The 22,663-nt window shown below is 50.5% G+C and overlaps 1 protein-coding gene across 1 annotated transcript; it reads left to right on the forward strand.

Annotated features, from left to right (window-relative positions):
• The first annotated feature begins 4,076 nt into the window (after positions 1–4,076).
• On the forward strand, positions 4,077–22,333 carry PDIA4 (protein disulfide isomerase family A, member 4). The gene is made up of 10 exons (XM_012662138.1): positions 4,077–4,418; positions 9,690–9,867; positions 11,090–11,295; positions 13,430–13,568; positions 15,870–16,075; positions 16,220–16,378; positions 18,897–19,048; positions 19,975–20,131; positions 20,623–20,856; positions 21,552–22,333. Exons 1-10 carry the CDS (start codon positions 4,331–4,333, stop codon positions 21,965–21,967), a joined length of 1,935 nt encoding a protein of 644 aa, XP_012517592.1. The 5' UTR covers positions 4,077–4,330; the 3' UTR covers positions 21,968–22,333.
• Positions 22,334–22,663: the final 330 nt, after the last annotated feature.

Below are 22,663 nucleotides of genomic sequence, written 5' to 3' on the forward strand. Positions count from 1 at the left end.
CAGCACCCACACGGTGGAGAGAGAGTGTTCTGCCCTGAGTGTGAGAAATCCTTACACAGCAGCCCAAGCCCATCGCCCACATCCCACAGCGCGCAGGTAAGTAGCCTTTCCAGTGCTCAGAGTGTGGTAAGAGTTTCTGCCTCAAGGCGACAGGCAAGTCCACCAGCACGGCCACAGCCAGGAGGGGCCTTTTCCTCGTGGAAAGTGTGGCAAGAGCTTCCTTCACCAGCCGGAGCTCCCCAAACCCCTCAGAGTGCACCGTGAGATGAGGCCCTTCCAGTGCCCAGAGAAAGAAGGAAGGAGTACCTGCTCGCCCAGGGTCTACACACTGGGTAGCAACCCTTCCCGTGCCCTAGTGTGGCCAGACACCCCGCCTCAAGAGTAGCGTGAAGATCCACTACAGCTGGCCCAGCGCGCAGTGGCTGTTCTCCTGCGGTGAACGAGGCCAAGATTTCCCCGTTAGTACAAACTCAGAGTGCATCAGCGTCCCTCCCAGGGAGAAGTCCTTTCAGTGACAGTGAAACTTGAGCCCTAAGGGAATAATCTTAGTTTGAACCTTAAAATACCCTCTTAAGAATGACCTCAGAATAAAAAGAAAAAAAAAGAATGATCTCAGAATAATGAGAAATGGTGGCCAAGATCATTGACTTAACAAAGAAATGACTGGACGAGTTACCTATTTCTGCAAACTTGGAAAGAACTTGTCGTTACAGATCCCCTCCTGCAGAAATGTCAGGTTGGCCTTACTTTCAATGGCTGGCCACACCTTCAGTATTCCCCCTTAATCTATGGTTTTGCTTTTTGTGGTCAACTGTGGTCCAGAAATATTAAGATATTTTCAGAGAGAGAGAGAGACACCACATTCACATAACTTTTATTACAGTATATTGTTATAATTGTTCTATTTCATTATTAGTTATTGTCATTAATCTCTTTCTGTGCCTGATTTATAAATTAAACTTTATCAGAGCTATGTATGTATAGGAAAAAACATGGTATATATAGGGTTCAGTACTATCCTCCGTTTCAGGCATCCACTGGGGGTCTTAGAGCACACACCCTGTGGATAATGGGAGACTACTTTATATGTGTGAACATTTCCCTCATTTGAATTGATCAGGGACTGTCGGTACTCGAAATTGGTGGAAGATACAATAAAAATTCCAGCAGCTGAAATATCCTTACATTCTAGAATGTGATGATGGCATCTGAGCACAGTGTCTTGGCCATGTACAGATGGAGTTAAGGAATACAGTAGGCACCCTCAGGCAACTGCCTGAGGAGATAAAGGAGCTCTGAGTATAAGCCTGGGACCTCATTTCAGTCCATGATTCTTCACGAGTCCGGGTGAATCTTTCCACAGAGAAAGAAGTTCTCCCAAAAGACAATGGAACAGCCCGGAAAAGTGATTATGATGTGATATTAAGTTAAAAATGTAGGATATAAAATTATATGTAGATTGTATCTCTGGCTACAAAAGTGTCTGCCTGAAAAGGCACAGATTTATGAAAATAAATTTATTTCTGAAGGCTTCAGCTTTCCCCCTTTCTATTGAAAGGGTACCTCTGTATCAGAATCATGGAAGGTAGGATCATTCTTGAGTTCTCCAGCACATACAAGAAATTGTTTCATTTCACATGGTTTAATTCCTCGATAAGATTGATCATAAACCTCATGCATGCAGATTGTGTGGTTGTCTGGTCTCAGTTTAGTTTCTGACCATATGAGAGCATGTGATAGCAGACATAAGTGCCAGGATTGTCACAGATCTACCCGTAGATAGGGAGGATTATTTCCCCGTAATCCGCTTCTCTAGGAAGTCTATGCAGGAGTAGAGGAGAATGCATGCAAATTTACCTAGCAATTGACCTATGCTATAAACCTAGCATAATAGTGTTAAATGGCAGCCCTGGGGACAAGCCAGGGAGAAGTTTATTTATATGAATGAATTTCCAGACTAGGGTCCATTTCTGTGACTTAATGGTCAGCCACTCTACACTCACAACCAATTATAGAGATCCTGGAGACATTCATGAAAGTATCATTTCTCTCCATTCCAACCCCCAACACAGTGGTCTCCCAGCTTGCTTGTACTCTTAGCCAAATTGGGAGAGATTTAAGGATAAAGAACAAGGAGATTTCTAACTCGATAAAGTTATGTTTTGTTGTGGAATGAACTCCTGCTATACTGTAAATGCTTTTAAGAAGGACATTACCTAAATTTCACAAGAGATGTGTGTGTATATATACACATCCAGATTGAACTTTGAGAGATTTCCTCCCATACCGGTATCAACAAAGGTCCTGGCCTGGCGCGGTGGCTCATGCCTGTAATCCCAGCACTTCGGGAGGTCGAGACGGGAGGATCGCTTGAGCTGAGGAGTTTGAGACTAGCCTGAGCCACAGTGAGACCCCATCTCTATAACAAAAAAATAAGGAAGAAAGAAAGAAAAGAAAAGAAAGAAAAAGAAACCAAGCCGGGCCTTGTGGTGTGTGCCTGGAGTACCAGCTACCTGGCAGGCTGAGGCAGGACGATTGCTTAGAGCACAGGAGTCAGAGGTTGCAGTGAGCTACAGTGACGCCACTGCCCTCTACCCAAGGCTACAGAGTGAGACTCTGTCTCAACAAAAACAAACAAGGCAACTGAACACCCTTCCTCACAATCTCCCACCCCTTCATTTAAAAAAAGAAAAAAAAAGGGGGGGCCTTAGTGAAACTGGTTGTATCTGTCTCACATGTGGGCAATTGGGGGACTCATTCCTCTCCATTTCATAAAGATTTATAGGAAACTATGAAGGAAGATGAACATTCTGACTGGGCTCTATCTTTGAAGATTTTTTTTTTTTTTTTGAGACCGAGTCTTGCTCCGTTGCAGAGGCTAGCTAGAGTGCAGTGGCATCATCACAGCTCACAGCAACCTCAAACTCCTGGGCTCAAGCAATCCTCCTGCCTCAGGCTTCTGAGTAGCTGGGACTACAGACAGGTGTGCTAATTTTTTTTTTTTTTTTCCTGTAGAGACACGTCTCACTATGTTGCTCAGGCTGATCTGGAACCCCTGACCTACCAGGTATCAGGGTGCTGTGATTACAGGCGTCCAAGAAAGAAAGAGAGAGCGAGAAAGAAAAAGAGAGAAAGAAAGAAAGACCATTTTCTTTCTTCCTCACTTAATAATCTGCAAACACAAGAAAATACTCCTGGACTCGGGTTTCATTGTTTTTAACTGCCCTATTTTGTCTTCTACAACTTCTCAAGCATACTAATTCCCAGGTGTTAAAAAAAAATCTCAAACCCTAATACACATCACAGACTTTTTTTCTGACATACAGAAATCATGATATTAACCTACTTTTCTTGTCCAAGGTGGTTAAGAGGGAAAACCTCAAGACTATATTTAGATCTATGTAAACCACCAGATTGTTTATCTGGTACTTCCCTTTTGCAGAAAATCACGAGAGGAATAAATAACATGAGGCAAAGTTTAGACAAGAATCTCGTCTTGTTCACAGATGAAACCATGGAGAGAGGATTCCCCAAACCTAGTCTGGGTTCACTTCACTACCTGTTCATCCCGGCTCTCTAACCCAATACCCGTAAAGAAATGTGCTCAAGTAGAAAAAAGAAATCAAGAAGCCCACGAACACGAAGCAGACTCGGGAGCCTCGTTCTCTCCTTTTCCCACCCGCAGACTGGCTCGCGCTCCTTCGCGCGGTTTAGTCTCCAGCCTCGGGGCTAACAGAAGCGCGTACAACTCCGCCCCTCACCGCGCCTCTAAAGACACGTGTTCTTCCTGCCTAGCTCCGTCGCAGGAAGTGGAGCTCTGCCCCGCCCCACATTTCCCAGGCCTGCTCCGCCCACCGCAATGCCGACCAATCGCAAATCGATTCGTAGACAGGTCCCACCCCCTCCGAGCCCCGCCCGCCGGCTTTGTTCTTCCCCGCTCCCTCTCTTGGCCTGTGCGCTCCTCGCAAACCGAGTGGCAGCTTCTGATTGGTGGTCGCAGCGCAGCCAATCAGAAAGGGGCACCTCACGTTAGGGCTCGGAGTTTTAAACGGGCAGCTCCGGCCCGCGCGGAGAAGGGAGGAGCGGAGAGCGCCTTCGCCTGCAAGGGAGGCTCGGACGCGGACTAGGCGCTCGCGGCCCGCGCCCTCGCCGCTCTGGGATTGGCCGGCCCGCGGCGTCCTCCGCCCCCAGCCCCCGGGGCGGACTTCCTTAGGGTTTTTTTCCTTCTCTCCCGGGTCGCTCGGGAGGAGAGGGGCGGTCGCCAGACCCGGAGGTCGGGGAGTGCCCAGCGGCCGCCGGCGCGAGGAGGCCGCACCCCGCACCTGGCGCCATGAGACCCCGGAAAGCCTGCCTGCTGGTGCTGCTCCTGGCGCTGGCGCAGCTGCTGGCCGCGGCGGGCGCCCAGGGGACGGACGAAGGTGAGCGGGCGAGTGCGCCGCGGGGCCGGGCCGGGCCTGGGGTTCCGCCTCCGCGGGCTGGAAACCGTGCGGGGGCCCGCGCGGGTGGTGCGGCCCCGGCGGCGGTCGGGCCTCGCGCAGAGCCGCTGCAGAACGAGCGACAGGCACCGCGCCCGGTGCAAACTTGCTGGAGTTTAGGGGCGGGAGCGGCGGGCAGGATCGCACTGGGCATCCTCGGGGCGGCGGGCGGCCGAGAGGCTGGGGCTGTGGATTGGGGCCTCCCGAGCTTCCGCTCACTGCAAGTCCCCTGCCACTCGAGGCTTGGCGTGGAGAGGGGCGCAGAGCACCTTCTTTCTGGTTTGCTCAGATCAGTCAGGCTGATTGCCTTCTGCCCGCTCCTGGGAAGGGGAACGTGGGAACTGGTTAATATTTCCAGGCGAACACGCCCAGACAGTGTGGAGGAGAGGGGGCCACTGCTTTGAGAACAGGTTTTAGAGAAGGGTCGAGGGCGTGAGGCCCCAAGTGGAAGCTCTCTGGAGCAGCCGCGGGCAGCAAGCATCTTACTTCTTAAATAAAATGTGGTCTGTAGACTTGGAAATAACCTAAGCGTTTTGGTTTGAGGGAGATAGGGATGGCTTGGTTTGCGTCTTTTAGAGACTGGAGATACCATTCCTTCTGCTTGCATTTATTCAGCATCTACTTTGTACCAGTCACTGCACTCGCTAGCTTCTGGGAGTAAAGGATGGCGAGTGTGGTCCCTGCCCACGAAGCGCACACTCGGAGGGGAACAATAATACGCCTAGTAGTCTTCGTTCCTGCATGTTTCTTCAAAATCATCGAGCTGCAAACATAAGAGAACTTTGAAAATTAGGAAGTACTAGTTAATAAAAGATGTTATTCCTAGAGAACAGGACATCCCAGTCCTGGTGTTAACTTTCTTCCTCTCTGCCCTTGCCCCTAATCACTAGCCTTTTACCTATTGAGTTTGTTCCAATATAAATAAACTCCCTTTCCTAACATTAATGTGTAGGGGAATTATGAACTTTGTACTCTTTCAAACAGATGGAGTAACTTCTGTTTGGGTCACTGATTCAAAAGAGTGCCCAAATAGAAAAGAAAGTAAAAATTAGCACTCAGTGAGAAAAACACCTGCCGAGAAAGGAACCAGATAGCGGTGCTGCCTACAAGTGTCTTGGGACCTTTATCCAAATCACCTGGGTGCTTATTTAAATGCAGATACCCGAAACATGCTGAAGCTGAATGCAGGAGTGGGCCCTGAAATCTGTGTTTTAAACAAGTTCTCCACTGATTCAGGCAGAATCAACTTTGGGAGACACAGTAAAGTTTGAGGACCAGTGTGGGTGGAGGGTACTTTTTTGGAACTTAGCTAAAAAGCACTACAGCTTTGTCTTGGTTTTGATCTAGTGATTCTGTTTCTGGGGAACTCTTGAGAGAGAGACCTGGGAGAGTGGCAAACTCAGTGGACTTCAAGGGCCTTAGGATCAGCGAGTTTATCCTTTGGGTCACAGGTCACTAATACAGTAAAGGCTTTGGGAAGCAGTTGCCTTTGGGGTGAGCCCAGGAATCCCTGGGGTCGTCACCGTGGAAGGCAATCCTCCCAGGACCTGTACTCTGGGCGGGGCTTCTGGCTCTTACCTTGACTCTTTCTCATCCCTGAAGGTGTCCCTCAGCGTGCTGTCACACGCACATTTTCAAAGCTTTTAGCAGATAATTTGTCCAACAGATTTGTTTCCAGGCTGCACTACTCGCTACCCCAGATGTTCCAAGTCTTTAGGTTTTTTGTTTTGTTTGCCTCTGTTACGTTGTCTGGGCACCTAAATGCTCCCCCTTCCTCAACTGGGGTACTAAATATACCTTAAGCCCTGATGTTTAAGCCTCTGGTTGCAGGGCTTGTCGTGTCTCAGATTAGAAGTTGTCTGTGCTCTTCACATCCTTCCAGCTAAAATAGGGAAGGAAAATATTTTGATCCTGCTTGTTGTTTGCTTTTATTTAGAATTGGTTCGTTTAGATTTAAAAATCAGTGGAAATTCATTTTGTGTGTCTTCTTAGCAAGAACTTGTTAGCAGGAACTGTTAAACTGCTCTGCAGTTTTCATATCTTAGACGTAATTATTTTCAGGGCCTTTAAAATGTGGAAAATCTAAATGAGTCCACCACTGGGCATAATGGGAATAAAATATATTGTGACAATACAGCATAGCAGTTGAGTGGTCAGGACCCTCCACTAAGTTCTCTGTGCCTCAGTTTCTTCATCTGTAAAGTACATGTAATATTCTTCCCTCAAGGGGTGAAATAATATGTTTAAGAGCTCAGCACAGTGCCTGGCACATAATAAACATCAGCTATGATGATACTATATCTGATAACACATTTCTCATTTTCTGTTTTTACTATAAACTGTTCAGTATTAGCCTAATGGTAGAGTTTATCTAGCTGTTACAGATACTTCTCTGGTGGGTATTTAAAGAGTGACCAGAGAGAACCAGCCTGTGTCCGGAATGTGCGGGGGTCCCTTGTTGTCATCAGTGCTCAGTGGGAGTGGACAGGGATTGCAGCAACCTGGCCAGATGAAGGGCTCCCCATTTCAGAAGTCGCCTCACTGTGTAGGCTAAGCAATGTGGCGATGAACGTGGGCGGCCTCATTTGCCTCGTGCTGAGGAAGAGTGCCCCCTTTCAGAAGATGCTAGAAGGTTTTGAACATATTTTCTATCCTAGAATGTCCAACTTTAAAAGCGAAGCCCTGTGAAAAGTAGTCTCCCTATTAAAATGTGGGGTGCTTTGCTTGCAGGGATGTGATGAGAATGTAGACCTAGCACCTTCTCAGATTGCAGAGGAGTCGATCCTGGGGTTGTTTGTGAGCTGAGGGGAATGGGAAGTTAGGGGCTGTGCCTTATTGCAGCTGAGAGTTCTTCATTATGTAGGGAATGCCCTGTCATTTTGTTTGTCCGTTAAAAAGATAAATTCATTTTTTTAAAGTGTCAAGAAATAAGTTGCCTCTTAGGAACGCTCTATCTCCTAGTAACTAACTTGTCAACACCATTAAATGGTGAGAGTTCCATCTATCACTCGTGGTGGTGAGAGTCCACTTCAGGCTGAGCTTAGGTAAGAAAACATCTTTGTTTCCTTTTTGTAAAATTCATCCTGGAATGGACTTGCCTCTGTGGCTTTTAGACCTCTTCACAGTAAACATAAATCTTATACCTGTGCATTGAGTCGATTGTTGAGTTTCCTAGCTAAAAGAGTGGATTAGGTTCCCCAGTGCTTTCTTTCTGACCTTCCTCCAATCTTCTCATCTGCCTGCAAGGAAACCACTCTCACTGGGCAGAGCGGTGAAAGTGGGTATGACAGCCCACGACCCCTGCCTACCTGTGAACACACAGGTGGGGGTAGGGAGTGTGGTGCCCACCAGCTCCCATCTGGAGCAGAGAAACTGCAAAACAACCCAGCATCAAGCCCCCAGGTCCTTTAGGTGGGCTTTCCAGTGAAGAGTATTCAGACTAGCCTTTTGGAAAGCCACTGTGACCAGTGTCTCCCTGGTCAGCATAGATCAGCTCCGTACTCACAGTGCTTACAGGATAGTTGCTGGTGGGATTCCCGGCCCCTAAGGAGCCAGCGTGAAATCCAGAGGTTCTTCAGAGCATTAGGTCCTGATTCATGAGGACGGGCCATCGCAGGCTCCCTCCTCGGTCCGAGCAGCCACGGAGCCAACACTGGGCTAGTTAGTGGGAGACCTCGTGTCCCAGGGGTTCCAGGATCTGACCTCATCCATGGCCCCAAACAGTAACTAGCAGGGTTGATTTCTCTCCTGGGATGTGTCTCTAGAAAAGAATAATTGGCCCCTTGAAACATTCTGACTTCAGAGTTAATGAAATTATCAAGCTTTCTGTGCTCAGTTCTGTTTAGAGATGTCACAGGAGCTTGAGAACCTGGTTAATAAGAATGGTGGTTCCATACTTTGTATCTGTAATTCAGATACAAATGCAAAAAAATTAAAAATTGGGACTGGGCATGGTGGCTCATGCCTGTAATCCCAGCACTTTGGGAGACTGAGGTGGCAGGATCGCTTGGGGCCAGGAGTTTAGGAGACCAGCCTGGGCAACAGCGAGACCGCGTGTCTATTAAAAAAAAAAAAACAAAAAAAAAAACATTAGCTGGGCCGTGGTAGCATGCACCTATAGTCCCAGCTTCTTGGGAGGCTTAGGCAGGAGGATTGCTTGAGCCCAAGGATTCTAGGTTATAGTAAGCTATGTGATTGGGCCACTGCACTCCAGCCTGGGCAACAGAGTGAGACCCTCTTTCAAAAAAACCAAAGTAAATTGAACCTTGATGATAAAATATACACACAGTTTCTCAAATTCTGGGAAGAAAACTTACCTTCCAAGCAAAGTTGTAATGAGGGGAGAGGATGAATATTCCAAAAAAATATTTTGAAGGATTCCTAAATTTGTCATCCCAAAATAACTTCTGCCCTGGAAAGTACTCAGGGGTGACTTCATAAGTAAAATGTGATCTCCCGCCCTCTTCTCCTTCACACTTCAGCCTTTCCCTCAAGGATTATAAAACCTATAGGGCTGTTTTTTATGAGTATGAAGTAAAATGCCATCCCCTTTCAGAGATGGAATTAGTATCCTGTCCTCCAGAATGAAAAGTCGAGAATGAGTACTGTTCTCCTGTTTGTACTCCTGTGGGGGCCAGGAAGGTCATTCATTCATGGGAGGGTTCACTGAGGCCCTCCCTGTGGAAAGCACACGGGAGGAGGAGGAGGAAGCACATCAGTGAGAGACGACCTTGCCCGGTGGGGGAACCACAAAACGAGGTGCTCCTGAAGCGCAGAGCATGGGGTGTGGGCGGGGGAGCCTGTGCTGCAGGGGCGAGGCCTGGAGAGACTGCAGGGTGGGTAGAGGGGAGGAGGCCACTGTCGGTGCTCTCTACGCTCGGGGGAGGTATACAGAGCAGGGCAGAGGGCTGCCTGGAGAAGGGGCATCCTGCCCTCCGCGTCCCGCTAGGGCACTTGGACTTTAAGTTCTAGAGCTGTGGTTTTCACACATCATTTAGCTGTGATGTCTCTTTAAATGAAATCTGAAGTGGCTGCCTGGTATGCAAACTTAGAGCAGAATTGCTGGCAGGAGGGAGGCCTGATGTCACCATCTCCTTCCATGGTGGCCCCCAGGGACCACCCAGGACTCAACACATTTTCGGGCTTTTGGGTCTAGGGAAGTTTTACGCAGGAGAGTTGCCAGTTTCCTAACCAGTCTGGGTATCTTCTGTTCAGAGTCTTCAAATGGAGACAATGCCATTGAGGATGAAGAGGAAGAGGAGGAGGAAGATGATGAGGAGGAAGATGACTTGGAAGTTAAGGAAGAAAATGGTGTGTTGGTCCTAAATGACGCAAACTTTGATAACTTCGTGGCTGACAAAGACACGGTGCTGCTGGAGTTTTACGCTCCGTGGTAAGGACCACGTTCTCGTTCCTGCAGGCGGACGAGCCTAGCACGAGTGTTTTATATAAAACATCTAAGTAGTTCTTTTAATAGGTCTATGAGGTTATATTATTCCTGTTTTATAGATGATGATATCATACTTTTTGGTGCAAAGACTCCTTAACATTCTTAAAAATTGAGGACCCCAAAGAGCTTTATAGGCAGGTCATGCTTATCAGCATTACCATATTTGAAGTTAAAACTGAAAAATTTAAAAAATATTCATCAGTTCATTTTTAAGTAACAACCCATTCTGTGTTAATGTCAGATACTGACATGCTTGTAAGTCAAGGAGCCTCTGGGAAACTCCACTGTATACTCAGAATGGGCGAGAAAGGCAAATAACATCTGTGTAAAGAATTTTGACGTCACAGGCGCCCTGGAAAGGGTCACTGGACCAAACTGAGAAACTTAATAGAAAAACCAGTGTTTAGAGATGTTGAAAGTATTTGCTCAGGACAGAGCTGGAATTAAAACTAGACTTGTTTGATGTCAGAGCCTCTTTGGCCTTCCCTGTGTGTATCTCTGCTTAACTGCACATGTTTCCTAGAGCTCCCGTTTTTGCATGTCTTGGTCTATTTTGTGTTGCTGTAACAGAATATGTGAGGCTGGGTAACTTATAAAGAAAAGACGTTTATTTAGATCATGGTTCTGCGGGGTGGGAAGCATGGTACCGGCATCTGCTTGGCTTCTGGTGGGGGCCTTGTGTTGCTTCCACTCATCCTGGGAGGTGGAAGGGGTGCGAGTGTGTGTGGAAATCACATGGTGAGGGAAGGAGGAAGCCAGACTTTCACCCACTCCCACATTCCCAAGAGGGCACTGGCCTATTCATGAGGGCCCTACCTCTGTGGCCCAAACCCCTCCCGCTAGGCCCTGCCTGCCAGCACTGCCATATTGGGGATCCAGTTTCAACATGAGTTTTCGCAGGGACAGACCACATCTAGAGCAGAGCAGAGCAGCAGAAGGGGCATCCTGCCCTCCACGTCCTGCTGGGGCACTTGGACTTTAAGTTCTAGAGCTGTGGTTTTCACATATCATTTAGCCGTGATGTCTCTTTAAATGAAATCTGAAGTGGCTGCCCAGTATGCAAACTGGGATTGCATTGTTGGATTGATTGTTGATTGTTGATTGTTGGATTTAAATCTCCATAGATACAGTTAACCTTTTTTCCTTCCCTAAATCTAATTCTTAGGTGTGGACATTGCAAGCAGTTTGCTCCAGAATATGAAAAAATTGCCAGTGTCTTGAAGGATAATGATCCTCCCATTGCCGTTGCCAAGATTGATGCCACCTCAGCATCCATGCTGGCCAGCAGGTTTGATGTGAGTGGGTATCCCACCATCAAGATCCTTAAGAAGGGGCAGGCTGTCGACTACGAGGGCTCCAGGACCCAGGAAGGTGAGCTGGGACCTGAGTTGCTGGAGCAAGCCGGGGACCAGGACTCCCTCCCCCAGGAACAGAAAGTGCAGGGAGTGGGATTTGGATAATGAAAAGGAAGGAAAGTTGAGTGGACCAGGGGCTGACTTCCTCAGGAGCACCAGCTCTCTGCTAGAAAGTTTGGGGTAACTGAGATTTAAATTAAACTTGTCCTTGGATGGGAGGGGCGTCTTCACATTTTAGACCATGAAACTCAAGATCTGGAGCAGGAGCGTTAAGAAATGACATCAGAGGCCAGGGTTCTTGGAGATGTCCTAGAGCAGTGGTTCGTAATGGGTAGTGTGTATCAAGGTCACCTAGAGGGCTCATTCAAACAGATTGCTGGGCCCCAGCCCGAGTTCCTGATTCAGTAAGTTTCAGGTCAGACCAAATAGTTTGCATTTCTTGCCGTGCTGCTGCTGCAGAGCCACATTCCAGGGAGTCTTGGGAGGGCGTCTGCAGCCTGGCCGGAAGGGTCCCTGCCGGGCGCACATTGAGCACGATGTAAATTTTATTATTAACGCATGAGCAAATAAAATATTGGTGTCATTTATCAAGGGCTTGTCTCTTTTAATCACTAAAAAAGAAAATGAGGCTGCATTTTCTGTTCCCAGTGTGGAATAGTGGAAAGAACGTTGACTAGGGTTCAGATCTTTATAGCCATAAAATAGGCATGTGTCCCAGACAGATGCCTTCCCCTTGCTGGCCTCGGGCGCTCACCTACAGAACTTGAGGTAGTTGGGTGTGAGAGCCTGTCTTCTGCTCCTTTAAGCAGTGAGATCCACCGCGTGGTGCACCAAGAAAATGTGGTCCTCGCTTCTGTTGATTTTTAGTTTCACAGTGTGTTTGTCTATTGACTGGGTAACATGTTTATATGCTTCATAATTCAAAGAGGTGTATAAATGAATAAATAGTCTTTCTACCCTGAACCTGAGTGATCCAGTTCCCCTTCAGAGAGGCAGCTACTGTAACAAGTTTCTTCTGTATTCTTCAGAGATACTTTGTATATGTAAAAGCAAGTATGTGTGTGGGCTTTTTCATTTTTACAGTTGTTAGCACATCTTAAACACCATCCTGCACCTTCATGTTTTTATTTAACAAATGGGTCTTAGCCATATCAGTGCATAAGGAACTTAATCTAAAAACAAGTTGAAACTAGCATACTTGTATTGTTGAAAACTAAGTAGGCGTATATATTTGGAGACTCGTGACCAGTGTTTGCGAGGGACGTGGCCCATCTTGGAACCTTTAAACCAGCACATCCTGTGTGTTAGTAATGGGCCTTCCCCGTGTTAACTGGCCCGGGACCTCTGGGTGTGGTGGGGCAGCGCTTCATGCTGTGACTCGTGTGACGGTGCTGCTTGTGCTCGCTGCAGTTCGAGGACTGCCGCTTTGCAGGGGCGCTGCTCACGCTTGGCCCCTCGGTGGATTCCGCGGTGAAAAAAGAGTGAGAGTTTGCAACCACTGGTCCTAAGAACCGCTCGGCAACTTTTTTATGGGAATATATCCTTGTGTCTACTCCAGCTATTGAATCTGTTTCTGGGAAATGAAGCCGCAGTTGGGCATTTTTTTAAAAAAGCCTTCCCAGGCATTGCCACACAGCCCGGGCAGTGGGAGCTGCTACTCCCATTGTGTTTCTCAACTTTTGCACACAACTTACGATGTGTGTAATATGCTAGTGCTAGGCGTGTATGACTAAGTACATATGTTTCGTATATGTTGGGGGAGGGCCCCAAAATTGTATTAATAGGCATATGTGACCACAACCACTGGGAGACGCTGGCTCGGGGTTCACCTGCAGTTAGTACCGTTGTCTGGTAGCGAAGGAAGTCTTGTTGCTCAGGTGGTCGCAGGCCATCTAGCGCAGTCTGCAGGTCATGCACGTGGTGGTGGAAATACGACGAGTGGCTGTTGGGAAACAGTGGACTTTCTGACTCTTAGCTGTGCCCTTAAAGCTGTGAGGTGGCCCAGACTAAAGATGCCCTGGGTTTCAAGAAGTCAGATGTCCCCGGTTGTCCTTGTGGGCCCTGCCACTCCTCCCCGCCTGCTTCGGGAGAGGTGAGGTACCTGCCGGCTCGAGGTCCCCGTGTGCTCATTCTTGTTTGCTTTCTTTCAGAAATTATTGCCAAGGTCAGAGAGGTCGCCCAGCCCAACTGGACACCTCCACCAGAAGTCACACTTGTGTTGACCAAAGACAACTTTGACGAAGTCGTGAACGATGCGGATATCATTCTGGTGGAGTTCTATGCCCCGTGGTAAGATGGTGCTGGTTTCATACTACTAGGATATCGATCAAGCCCTTCCTGTATTTGGCACCCTGCTGGGCACCTGGTGCAGGGTGGCAGACGCAGACGGCAGGCCCTTGCCCGCGTGGCAGAGGAGCAGTGGATGGATGTCGGGGAGGGTGAGGCCTGGGTCTCCCAGAGGAGGGATGGGCGTAAGGGGGCTGTTGACGTGGGCGTGGGTGGAGCCACCAGGAAGTCCTTTCTTTGGTGGGAGAAGGGACCCAAAGAGAAGAACATGCCAGAATGAAAGGTAGCGTGGGAGCCAGTGCAGGCTGATCTGCACGGTGCCCTACCTGGGAAGCCGAGGTGGCTGCTTTGCCAGGCAGGGAGAGAGGCGTGACAGTTTCACGGATGAGCAGTGTCAGGGGAGTCAGAGTATTCGGATCAAAGGGCAAAAAAGACTTTTCTTCCTTCCCCCCCCCCGCCCCCCAGACAGTCTCGCTCTGTTGCCAGGGCTAGAGTGCCGTGGCATCAGCCTAGCTCACAGCCACCTCAAACTCCTGGGCTCAAGCGATCCTCCTGCCCGGCCTCACAGAGTGCTAGGATTACAGGTGTGAGCCACCGTGCCCAGCCCAAAAAAGACTTTTCAAGGGAGAGGTGAGGCTAGCTCTAGGAGGGCCAAGGCCCTTTCCAGGAAAGGCCTGAAGTGCCATTTATCTTGGTGACTTCCTTCTGATTCTTGAGTGGGCTTGGTATTTGTCAGCATGTGCTGTGTGGACCAGAATGGAAGCCCACAAAGTGGGAATTGGGAATATGACCATTGGGCCAACAAGAGTGGCCTGAGGTCATCCTTGCTCCAGGAGATGCCTGGATGAGCCAGGCCCCAGGCTCTCGGGATTCTGTAGCAGAAACCACCGCACCTGGTGATTGTTGAGTGTACAAGTGAAAAGAGAAGGCAGACGGGTGGCTAGAGCAGGAAATGAGTTGAAGGACAAGGAAGGAAACTCCTGGTGCATATGGGGAGCAGGCAGACATCCTGACGACCTCCTATGATGCTGGAGAAGCGCCAGCCCTTGTTTTGCTGCATGCGGGGCGCTGGCCTGGTGGGAGGGAGAATGGTGCCGCAGCACCTCGCTGGCTGCTTGCTCTGTAGTCGCTCTGGAGCTAGGTCGAGCAGACCACCATACGGCGCACGCTCAGTGAGTGAGTGTAATGCACGTTCATCTGGTTTGTGACGCCTCAGAGAACTAGTATCCTTTTACTTGCAAGTAGTTTCCATGTTGCAGGATGTATCCTATAGTTCGTATGGGTGTCCTAAGGACTTTGACAAAACAATGTTATATTTTAACTCAGTACTGAGAGCTCAGTACGTGTGAGTCCCTGGCCAGGCATGAGTCCTCAGTTTTTTTTGGTTTTTTTTTTTTTTTTTTTTTTGAGACAGAGTCTCACTCTCTTGCCTGCGGCTAGTGCCGTGGCATCAGCCTAGCTCACAGCAACCTCAAACTCCCGGGCTCAAGCAATCCTACTATCTCAGCCTCCCTAGTAGCTGGGACTACAGGCACGCGCCACCATGCCCGGCTAATTTTTTTTTCTATATATATATTTTTAGCTGTCCAATTAATTTCTTTCTATTTTTGGTAGAGACGGAGTCTCGCTTTTGCTCAGGCTGGTCTTGAACTCCTGAGCTCAGAACGATCCGCCTGCCTCGGCCTCCCAGAGAGCTAGGATTACAGGCGTGAGCCACCGCGCCCGGCCTCCTCAGTTCTTATTGTGCAGACAGGCTGTTTCAACTAGTCTTAATTCTGAGTTCCCCTGACGCGCTCGTTTTCTGCCTGGGTTGGTTGGTTTAGTGAGGGTTTGTTAGGCTCTTGAGTTCTCCATGCCACGTTCATGTTCTTACCTCTGCCTTCCCCTCACCCCTCCTCCCTGGGATCCTGTGTAAGTCTTCCTTGTCCCCGAGTCCCAGCTCAGCCGTCGCTGCCTCTACGAAGCCGCCCTTGACTTGTATCTTGCCAGCCTCCAACTCCCCAACCAAGAAAATCCTCTCCCTTCTTAGGACATTGTCTGTCTTGGCCTGTCCCCCGTATGTGTGCATTCACACAGGCACGTGCCCTCAGTGTGTGGACGCCACGCAAAGAAGCTCGTGTCTGTCTTACTGGCAGCTCCTGAGGGCCCTGGCTCAGCGCCCTCACCTGGGCGGCATTCAGAGATTTGCGGGTGTGGCCAAGTTGCTCGGGAACACAGGATGGGTTTCCCTTCTGCGCCTCTTTTAGCCAGAAGGTGAGTCCACACTGGAATAGGCCCCTGACAAAACCAGCTTCCTCTTGGCAGGTGTGGACACTGCAAGAAACTCGCCCCTGAGTATGAGAAGGCTGCCAAGGAGCTCAGCAAGCGCTCACCTCCAATTCCCCTGGCAAAAGTTGACGCCACCGCAGAAACGGACCTGGCCAAGAGGTTCGATGTCTCTGGCTATCCCACCCTGAAAATTTTCCGCAAGGGGAGGCCTTTTGACTACAATGGTCCACGAGAAAAATACGGTATGGCTGCTTCCTTCCCTGCTGCCGTGGTGGGGAAGGAAGCTCCCGGGGAAGTGCTGGGAGCTGGTGCGTGTGGGCAGGACGTGGGCATCGGGAGGCGGGCGGTCCTGGGGGCCCCTCCTCAGGCGTGTGCTCTGCTCCCAGGGATTGTTGACTACATGATCGAGCAGTCTGGACCTCCCTCCAAGGAGATTCTGGCCCTGAAGCAGGTCCAGGATTTCTTAAAGGATGGAGACGACGTCATCATCATTGGGGTCTTTGAGGGGGAGAGTGACCCAGCCTACCAGCAGTATCAGGATGCCGGTGAGTAGTGTCCCTCTGGGCTGAACAAAACGTGTGCACCCAGGCTGGCCGGCCCTGGTTGCTAGGAAGTTTGCTGCTTTTGCATGAAGCTCTTGGGACATCCGTTCAGGGGATGGTTTCATGAAAACATGGAGATAGCAACTGTGGGAATAAGCTTGCTGCTCTGGAGTGGGGGCTGGAGTTGTCCCTGTTGCCCTCATTATGTGTGGATTGTAGGACCACACACCAGCTCGATGAGCCGGGCTCTACTACCTCCTCCTGGCCTCTGCGAGGACCTGTCTCAGCACCTTGGCTGCCTTCAGGAGCCCCTTCCCGGAGCCCCTCCTCCAGAGGGGACGTCTGCCGGCCGTAAAGTGCAGCTCTCTGAGTCAGACTTGGCTTTGAGTTCCGGCTCTGCCAGTTAGTTGACCACAGGCAGTGACTCAGTCCAGTGTTCTCATCCCAAAGGGGTGATCTTTTCTACTCTGGAGGTTGGTAAATTGAGATAATGTGGATGAAGCTCTTAGCAAAGCGCCTGATAATAGTAAGTACACAATAAGTGCTAGTCTTGCTAGTCAGAGTAAAATTATTATAAACAGCTGTCCGCAGTAGTGTTTGGGGCTTGGCAGTTGCTCCATCCATTGTCTGCCCAGCTCTGGCTCCTGATGCCCGGGGACAGGTGTACTCTCCATCCCAAATGGCCTCTCGGGGGTGAACGAAAGACACTTAGGATCCTCTCCATCCTTACCAATTTCTTGTCAGTGCCCCCCCCACACACACACAAACCAAAAACAGCTTGTTTTTCTACTCTACGGTACTAGTTATAATCTTTTAAATGCGCTGTTGGCCACTCAGTGTCAGTTGTGTTCTGCACGATAACTGTGGTGCATAAATCAAATGCACAGTAATGTAATAAAACTTACAGCAGAGCCGAGTTCCCTTTGTGTTTCCTCAGTCTATTGCTTAGGTAACCTTGTCATGTACTCCTAACTAGTCGGTTAGGAAGAAACTTGCAGAGGAAAACCCCAACCCACCCAGGACCATGGGCAGCAGTAGAATCCCCAGCCCCAGCTTCAAGTCACGTGCGTTTATGTGTTTGCAAATCCCCAGGGAATCGGTTAAGATTCGGGTTCTGGTGCAGTGGGTCTGGGGCAGGCCTGGGCCCCCCACTGCAGGGGCTGGAGTCTGTGGTGTGACTCGGGCAGGGGCAGGGCTGCAGGTGGGCTGGTGTGTCTGCTCACTGTGGGAGCCTGGAAGGAGCCAGAGACAGCCCCAGGGATGCAGGTGTTCTGTGGGGAGGCCACAGGGGCAGAGCTGACGTTACGGCTGGCGGGAGGAAAGGTCTGAGATCACGTGGGGAGAAGTGGCGTTCTTGACGTGACTTTCTCCACCTGAAGCCACTGATGACAAATACCAGGGGCACCTGGAGCCTTAGAACGGTTGGGAGCCTAGCATTTGGGTGCCTGCTGGATAGATGGGTTGCTTTATTTAATCCTCCCCATATTCCTACAAAGTAGACTTTAATATCTACATTTTACAGAGATGGAACTTGAGGCTCAGGGACATTAATAACTAACACACCTAAAGTTACACAATTAAATAGGTCATGAAATTACGATTTGAATCTAAGTCTGCTGACTCTGAAAGCCATAAGCTTATCCAGGCTGCCCCCCGACTCCTCTGCCTTCCCAGAAACGTGGTTTATCATCTCTGCTGCGTGTGTCAGGAGTCCCAAACCTCCAGCCTGAGATCCCTTCAAGGGTGGGGTGACACCCAGTGTTTAAATGACAGCATCAGCTCAGGGTGGGTTTGGATGCCTCAGTGAGGGGGAGAGGGAAGGGGCTAAAGGTGAGTTTACCTGTAGGATCTAGGGCAGGGGTTGACAAACCAAAGCCCACCGCCTGTCTTTGTGAGTGAAGTTCTTTGGAACACAGCCACACTTGTGTGTTCCCACGCTGTCGGCTGCATTCATACTATAGCGGCAGAGTTAAGTGGTCAGGATGGACCATGTCCTCAAGGCCAATACTATTCACTGTCAGGTCCTTCCCAGAAAGTTCTCCAAGCCCTACTGTAGAGCGTCCTCAGACAGTGGGATTTCATCTTGGAGTTTTCACAACATTGAAGTAAAAGCGTATAGAGAGCCAAAGAATACTTTCAGGGCTCCAGCCCACAGACAGTAGCCCACTAACTAGAGGAGATTTAAACCCCCACGAAAGGTGCTGGATGTAAAAGCTCAACCTAGGGCTGTAGGAATGTGTGGTGCTCACATGCTGTCCGAGGATCAGTGTGCTTCTCGTCATCATAGATGTCATCTGACAGGTCCTGACAAATTAGCTCCCGTGAACGTTCAGTTTATTTTTGACAAATTTCAAGATACAGGATTTAGGTATTATACCTATACTGAGTTTTTAAAAACAAACTCCCTTAAGTGTTTAAGCTCTGGGAATTATCCACACAGAATTTACTATGGTGATGTTCAGGTCCTTTGCTCAGTCGTCTAAGCAATTTAATAACTTGTATTTTATTGTTAACTTTTCAGCTAATAACCTAAGAGAAGATTACAAATTTCACCACACTTTCAGCACTGAGATAGCAAAGTTCCTGAAAGTCTCTCCAGGGAAGTTGGTTGTAATGCAGCCTGAGAAATTCCAGTCCAAGTATGAGCCCAGGAGCAACGTGATGGACATTCAGGTGAGTGGGGGCTCTCCAGGTCCGCCCCCGGCAGACATGGGGATTCTCGGGGAGCCCCCTCTGGGGTTTTGCAGCATGGAGGCTTCATTCTGTCTGTGGGATCTGGGGCACCTTTCCCAGCCCCCTCTCCCCACCCACAGGTTCCTTGAAGTCACAGGGTGGGAGCAGAGCCAGAGGTGGTGGCTCCTGGTTTGCAGGAGGGAGGGACGGGGGGCTCTCACACACCTGGCAGGTCACGGGGCCCGAGGCCGCTGGCAGAGTGCCGCCTGCTTTTGCCTGAACAGCTGCTCCCACCCTTTGTACCTCCTGGCAGACGAGCTCCAGTCTCGCTCGGGCGCCCATCCCACTGTGGGTCTGGCCTGGGTGTCTGGCTGGCGGCTCGGGGTGAGGGCTGCGGAGCGATGGCAACCCTTTCTGTCCACTCCCACACCCCGCTTCATCTTCCTAAAGGGTGTGACCGCAGCTCTGGAAGGGCGGGGCAGAGGGAGTTTCCAGCCCAGGGAAGCCTGGGTCCAGTTCAGTGTTGAGCTTCACACTTGGAAGTGCTTCACGTGGCAAGTTTTGTGCAGCTCGGTCCGCGCGAGCAGCTGCTGGCGTCCGGGAGCGCGGCCTTCCCGAGCAGTTCCTCACTGGCGTCGTGAACCTAGGCCCGCAGGAGAGGGAACGAGGTGTCTGCCTTTGCCTCAGGAGCCCACTGAGTGTTCGCTGTAGGAAAGGGAGCCCAAAGGACACCAGGGCATTACTGGGGTGTGCTTGGATGGGGCATGTCCCGAGTGTCACTTCCCGAGACTGACCCTTCAGGTGTCTCCACTGCCGAATCCCTTCCCAGCACACGTCTGCACCGCGCTCGTTGACAGTGGCATTGAGGGGCGTGTGTGGCCCCTTTGCTATCGGGGCCCACTCTCACCGTCTCCTCTTTGAAGCAGGGTTCTACAGAGGGGGCGGCCATCAAGGACTACGTGGTGAAGCACGCCTTGCCCTTGGTGGGCCACCGCAAGACCTCCAACGATGCCAAGCGGTACAGCAGGCGCCCCCTGGTGGTCGTCTACTACGGCGTGGACTTCAGCTTTGATTACAGAGCGGGTGAGGGGCCCCCACTGTGGGGGGGGGTAAGGGGACAGTCACTCGCCCTGGGGCTCTGGCAGGTTGGTGGCTCAGGTGTATTTTTTTTTAAATTTTTTTGCCTCAGGTTCATTTTTCCTTCTGTTCTATATAACTGTCCTTTTTCCCTTTTTAGCAAGAAGGGAGCTTAGAACCAAGTCCAGCACCCTCTTAAAGCTGAGGTGACGAGACTTGCAGGCCCGCAGAGGCCACACAGCTAGGCCTAGACCTCCGCTTGGGCACGCACGGCCGTGCCACCTGGGCGCGGGTCTCGCGGGGCTGCTGGCTCACGGCACGGCCTGCTGCTCACAAAGCGCGGCTTTTTCGGGAATGCTTTTCTCTTGATTGAGGTAAATCCGGGGCTTGTGCCGTGTCAGAGAACATCAGCGACAGATTCTGAAACCTCACCTCAGCGTAAGCCGGCGCTGTGGCTCTCCTTAGCTGCTCAGCTCACGGCCTTCGGTCCGTTTCAGCTACTCAGTTTTGGCGGAACAAAGTCCTGGAGGTGGCCAAGGACTTCCCTGAGTACACCTTCGCCATCGCCGACGAGGAGGACTACGCCACGGAGGTGAAGGACCTGGGGCTCAGCGAGAGCGGGGAGGACGTCAACGCGGCCATCCTGGACGAGAGTGGGAAGAAGTTCGCCATGGAGCCGGAGGAGTTTGATTCCGACACGCTCCGCGAGTTTGTCATGGCTTTCAAAAAAGGTGAGCTGGGGCCGAGGTCTCCCCTCAGCGGCTCTTGTCCTGGGCAGGCCGCGCGCTGTGGCCACAGGTACAGGGTCGGCCCGCAGCCCCCTCCCATCCTGGTGCACACAGGGCTTTCTGACGTCCGTGTCCAGGGAAGGGCCAAGTGTGGCTGCAAACTCCAAGCCACCGAGACAGCTTAGAAGAAGTTTTGGGACAATTGGGAATTGAGGCTTTAAGTGGACTATCTCTGTGGATCTTGGCTGAGCCAATGGCCGCAGTTCTGCAGTGCTGGCCAGATGGTGGGCGGACCACGTTGCTCTGGTGCCTGTCTTCTCGGGGCTTCTCCCCAGCATGGCTCACAGGCCCTCGTTGCCAGCTCTCAGGAACTCCTCCTCTGCACCGCGCAGTGTCTCTCTTATGATGGCCTCCCTGGACAGGACTGGAGGGCCCATCAGGCCTGGGGGTGCTGCGCCCTCTCTGGCTTTTGCAGCAATGGGGAGAGTAGAAGATACCAGTTAATCGGAGAAATAAACTGCGCATTGTTAGGGTGGGGCTGTTGGAGACAAGGCCCTTGCTGGTCCTGGCAGCATGTGACTCACCCCCTCTGGTCACCACCCCATCCTCCTGTTTCACTGCCCGCTTCAGAGAGAGCCACCAGGGTCCGCGCTTTTTTAGCACTGACACCCCCTGCCCTGCTTGCTTTTCCTTGGCAGGAAAACTAAAGCCGGTCATCAAATCCCAGCCAGTGCCCAAGAACAACAAAGGGCCAGTTAAGGTCGTGGTGGGGAAGACCTTCGACTCCATCGTGATGGACCCCAAGAAGGACGTCCTCATCGAGTTGTATGCGCCATGGTGTGGGCACTGCAAGCAGTTGGAGCCCGTGTACGCCAGCCTGGCCAAGAAGTACAAGGGCCAGAAGGGCCTGGTCATTGCCAAGATGGATGCCACCGCCAACGACGTCACCAGCGACCGCTACAAGGTGGAGGGCTTCCCCACCATCTATTTCGCCCCCAGTGGGGACAAAAAGAATCCAATTAAATTTGAGGGCGGAGAGAGAGATCTGGAGAATTTGAGCAAGTTTGTGGAAGAACATGCCACAAAACTGAGTAGGACCAAGGAAGAGCTTTGAAGGCCATGAGGTCTGCAGAGGGTGGGGGGTACCGGACACACCGCATTCCGGCAGTGGTGGCCAGGGCACCCGCGACAGCCAGCGGCCGAGGCCAGTGACGCAATGGCAGTATCACAATTCTTTTTTTTTTTTTTTTTATACTTTGGTATTTCACCTCATGTTCTGAATCCTGAATAGCCATGAATGACTCGATAGTTCAGATTTTTATGGAGGATACGCCTATTTTTATCATGTGGGGGTTGGTTTTTTTTTTTTTTTTTGGCACCTTCTACTTTCTTTACTGTTTCCTCAAAGCAAATAAGTTGAATCCCCTCTGTGTGAAAATATTTTCTTTTTTAATTTAAAGTTTAAAAACCCTTTGCCAAATCATGTGGATTTTGCCCTTTATTTTATCGTCTGAGGAATTGTTAGTGTAAGAAGATTCAGCTACTGTTATGTGTTAGTTTTTGGTTTGTTCTTGTCATGGCACGAAGTGAGAACTGTCGCCAAGCACCCTGCCGAGGATGACATTTCTGTCTGACCTGTCAGCCACCTGCTCGTCCAGGGAGAGGCAGTGTCCCCAGGCAGGACTGGGCATCACTGTGCCAGCTCCCTGCAAACCAAGGGCCAGGGTGGAAGAACATCGCCCAGGGTCCCCCAGAGCCTACTCAGCTCCAGGGAGAGGCCACCCACCTCGACACCCACCACGTCAGAGTC

This window comes from Propithecus coquereli, unplaced genomic scaffold, assembly GCF_000956105.1.
Source record: "Propithecus coquereli isolate 6110/MARCELLA unplaced genomic scaffold, Pcoq_1.0 Scaffold75, whole genome shotgun sequence".
Taxonomy (NCBI): Eukaryota; Metazoa; Chordata; class Mammalia; order Primates; family Indriidae; genus Propithecus; species Propithecus coquereli.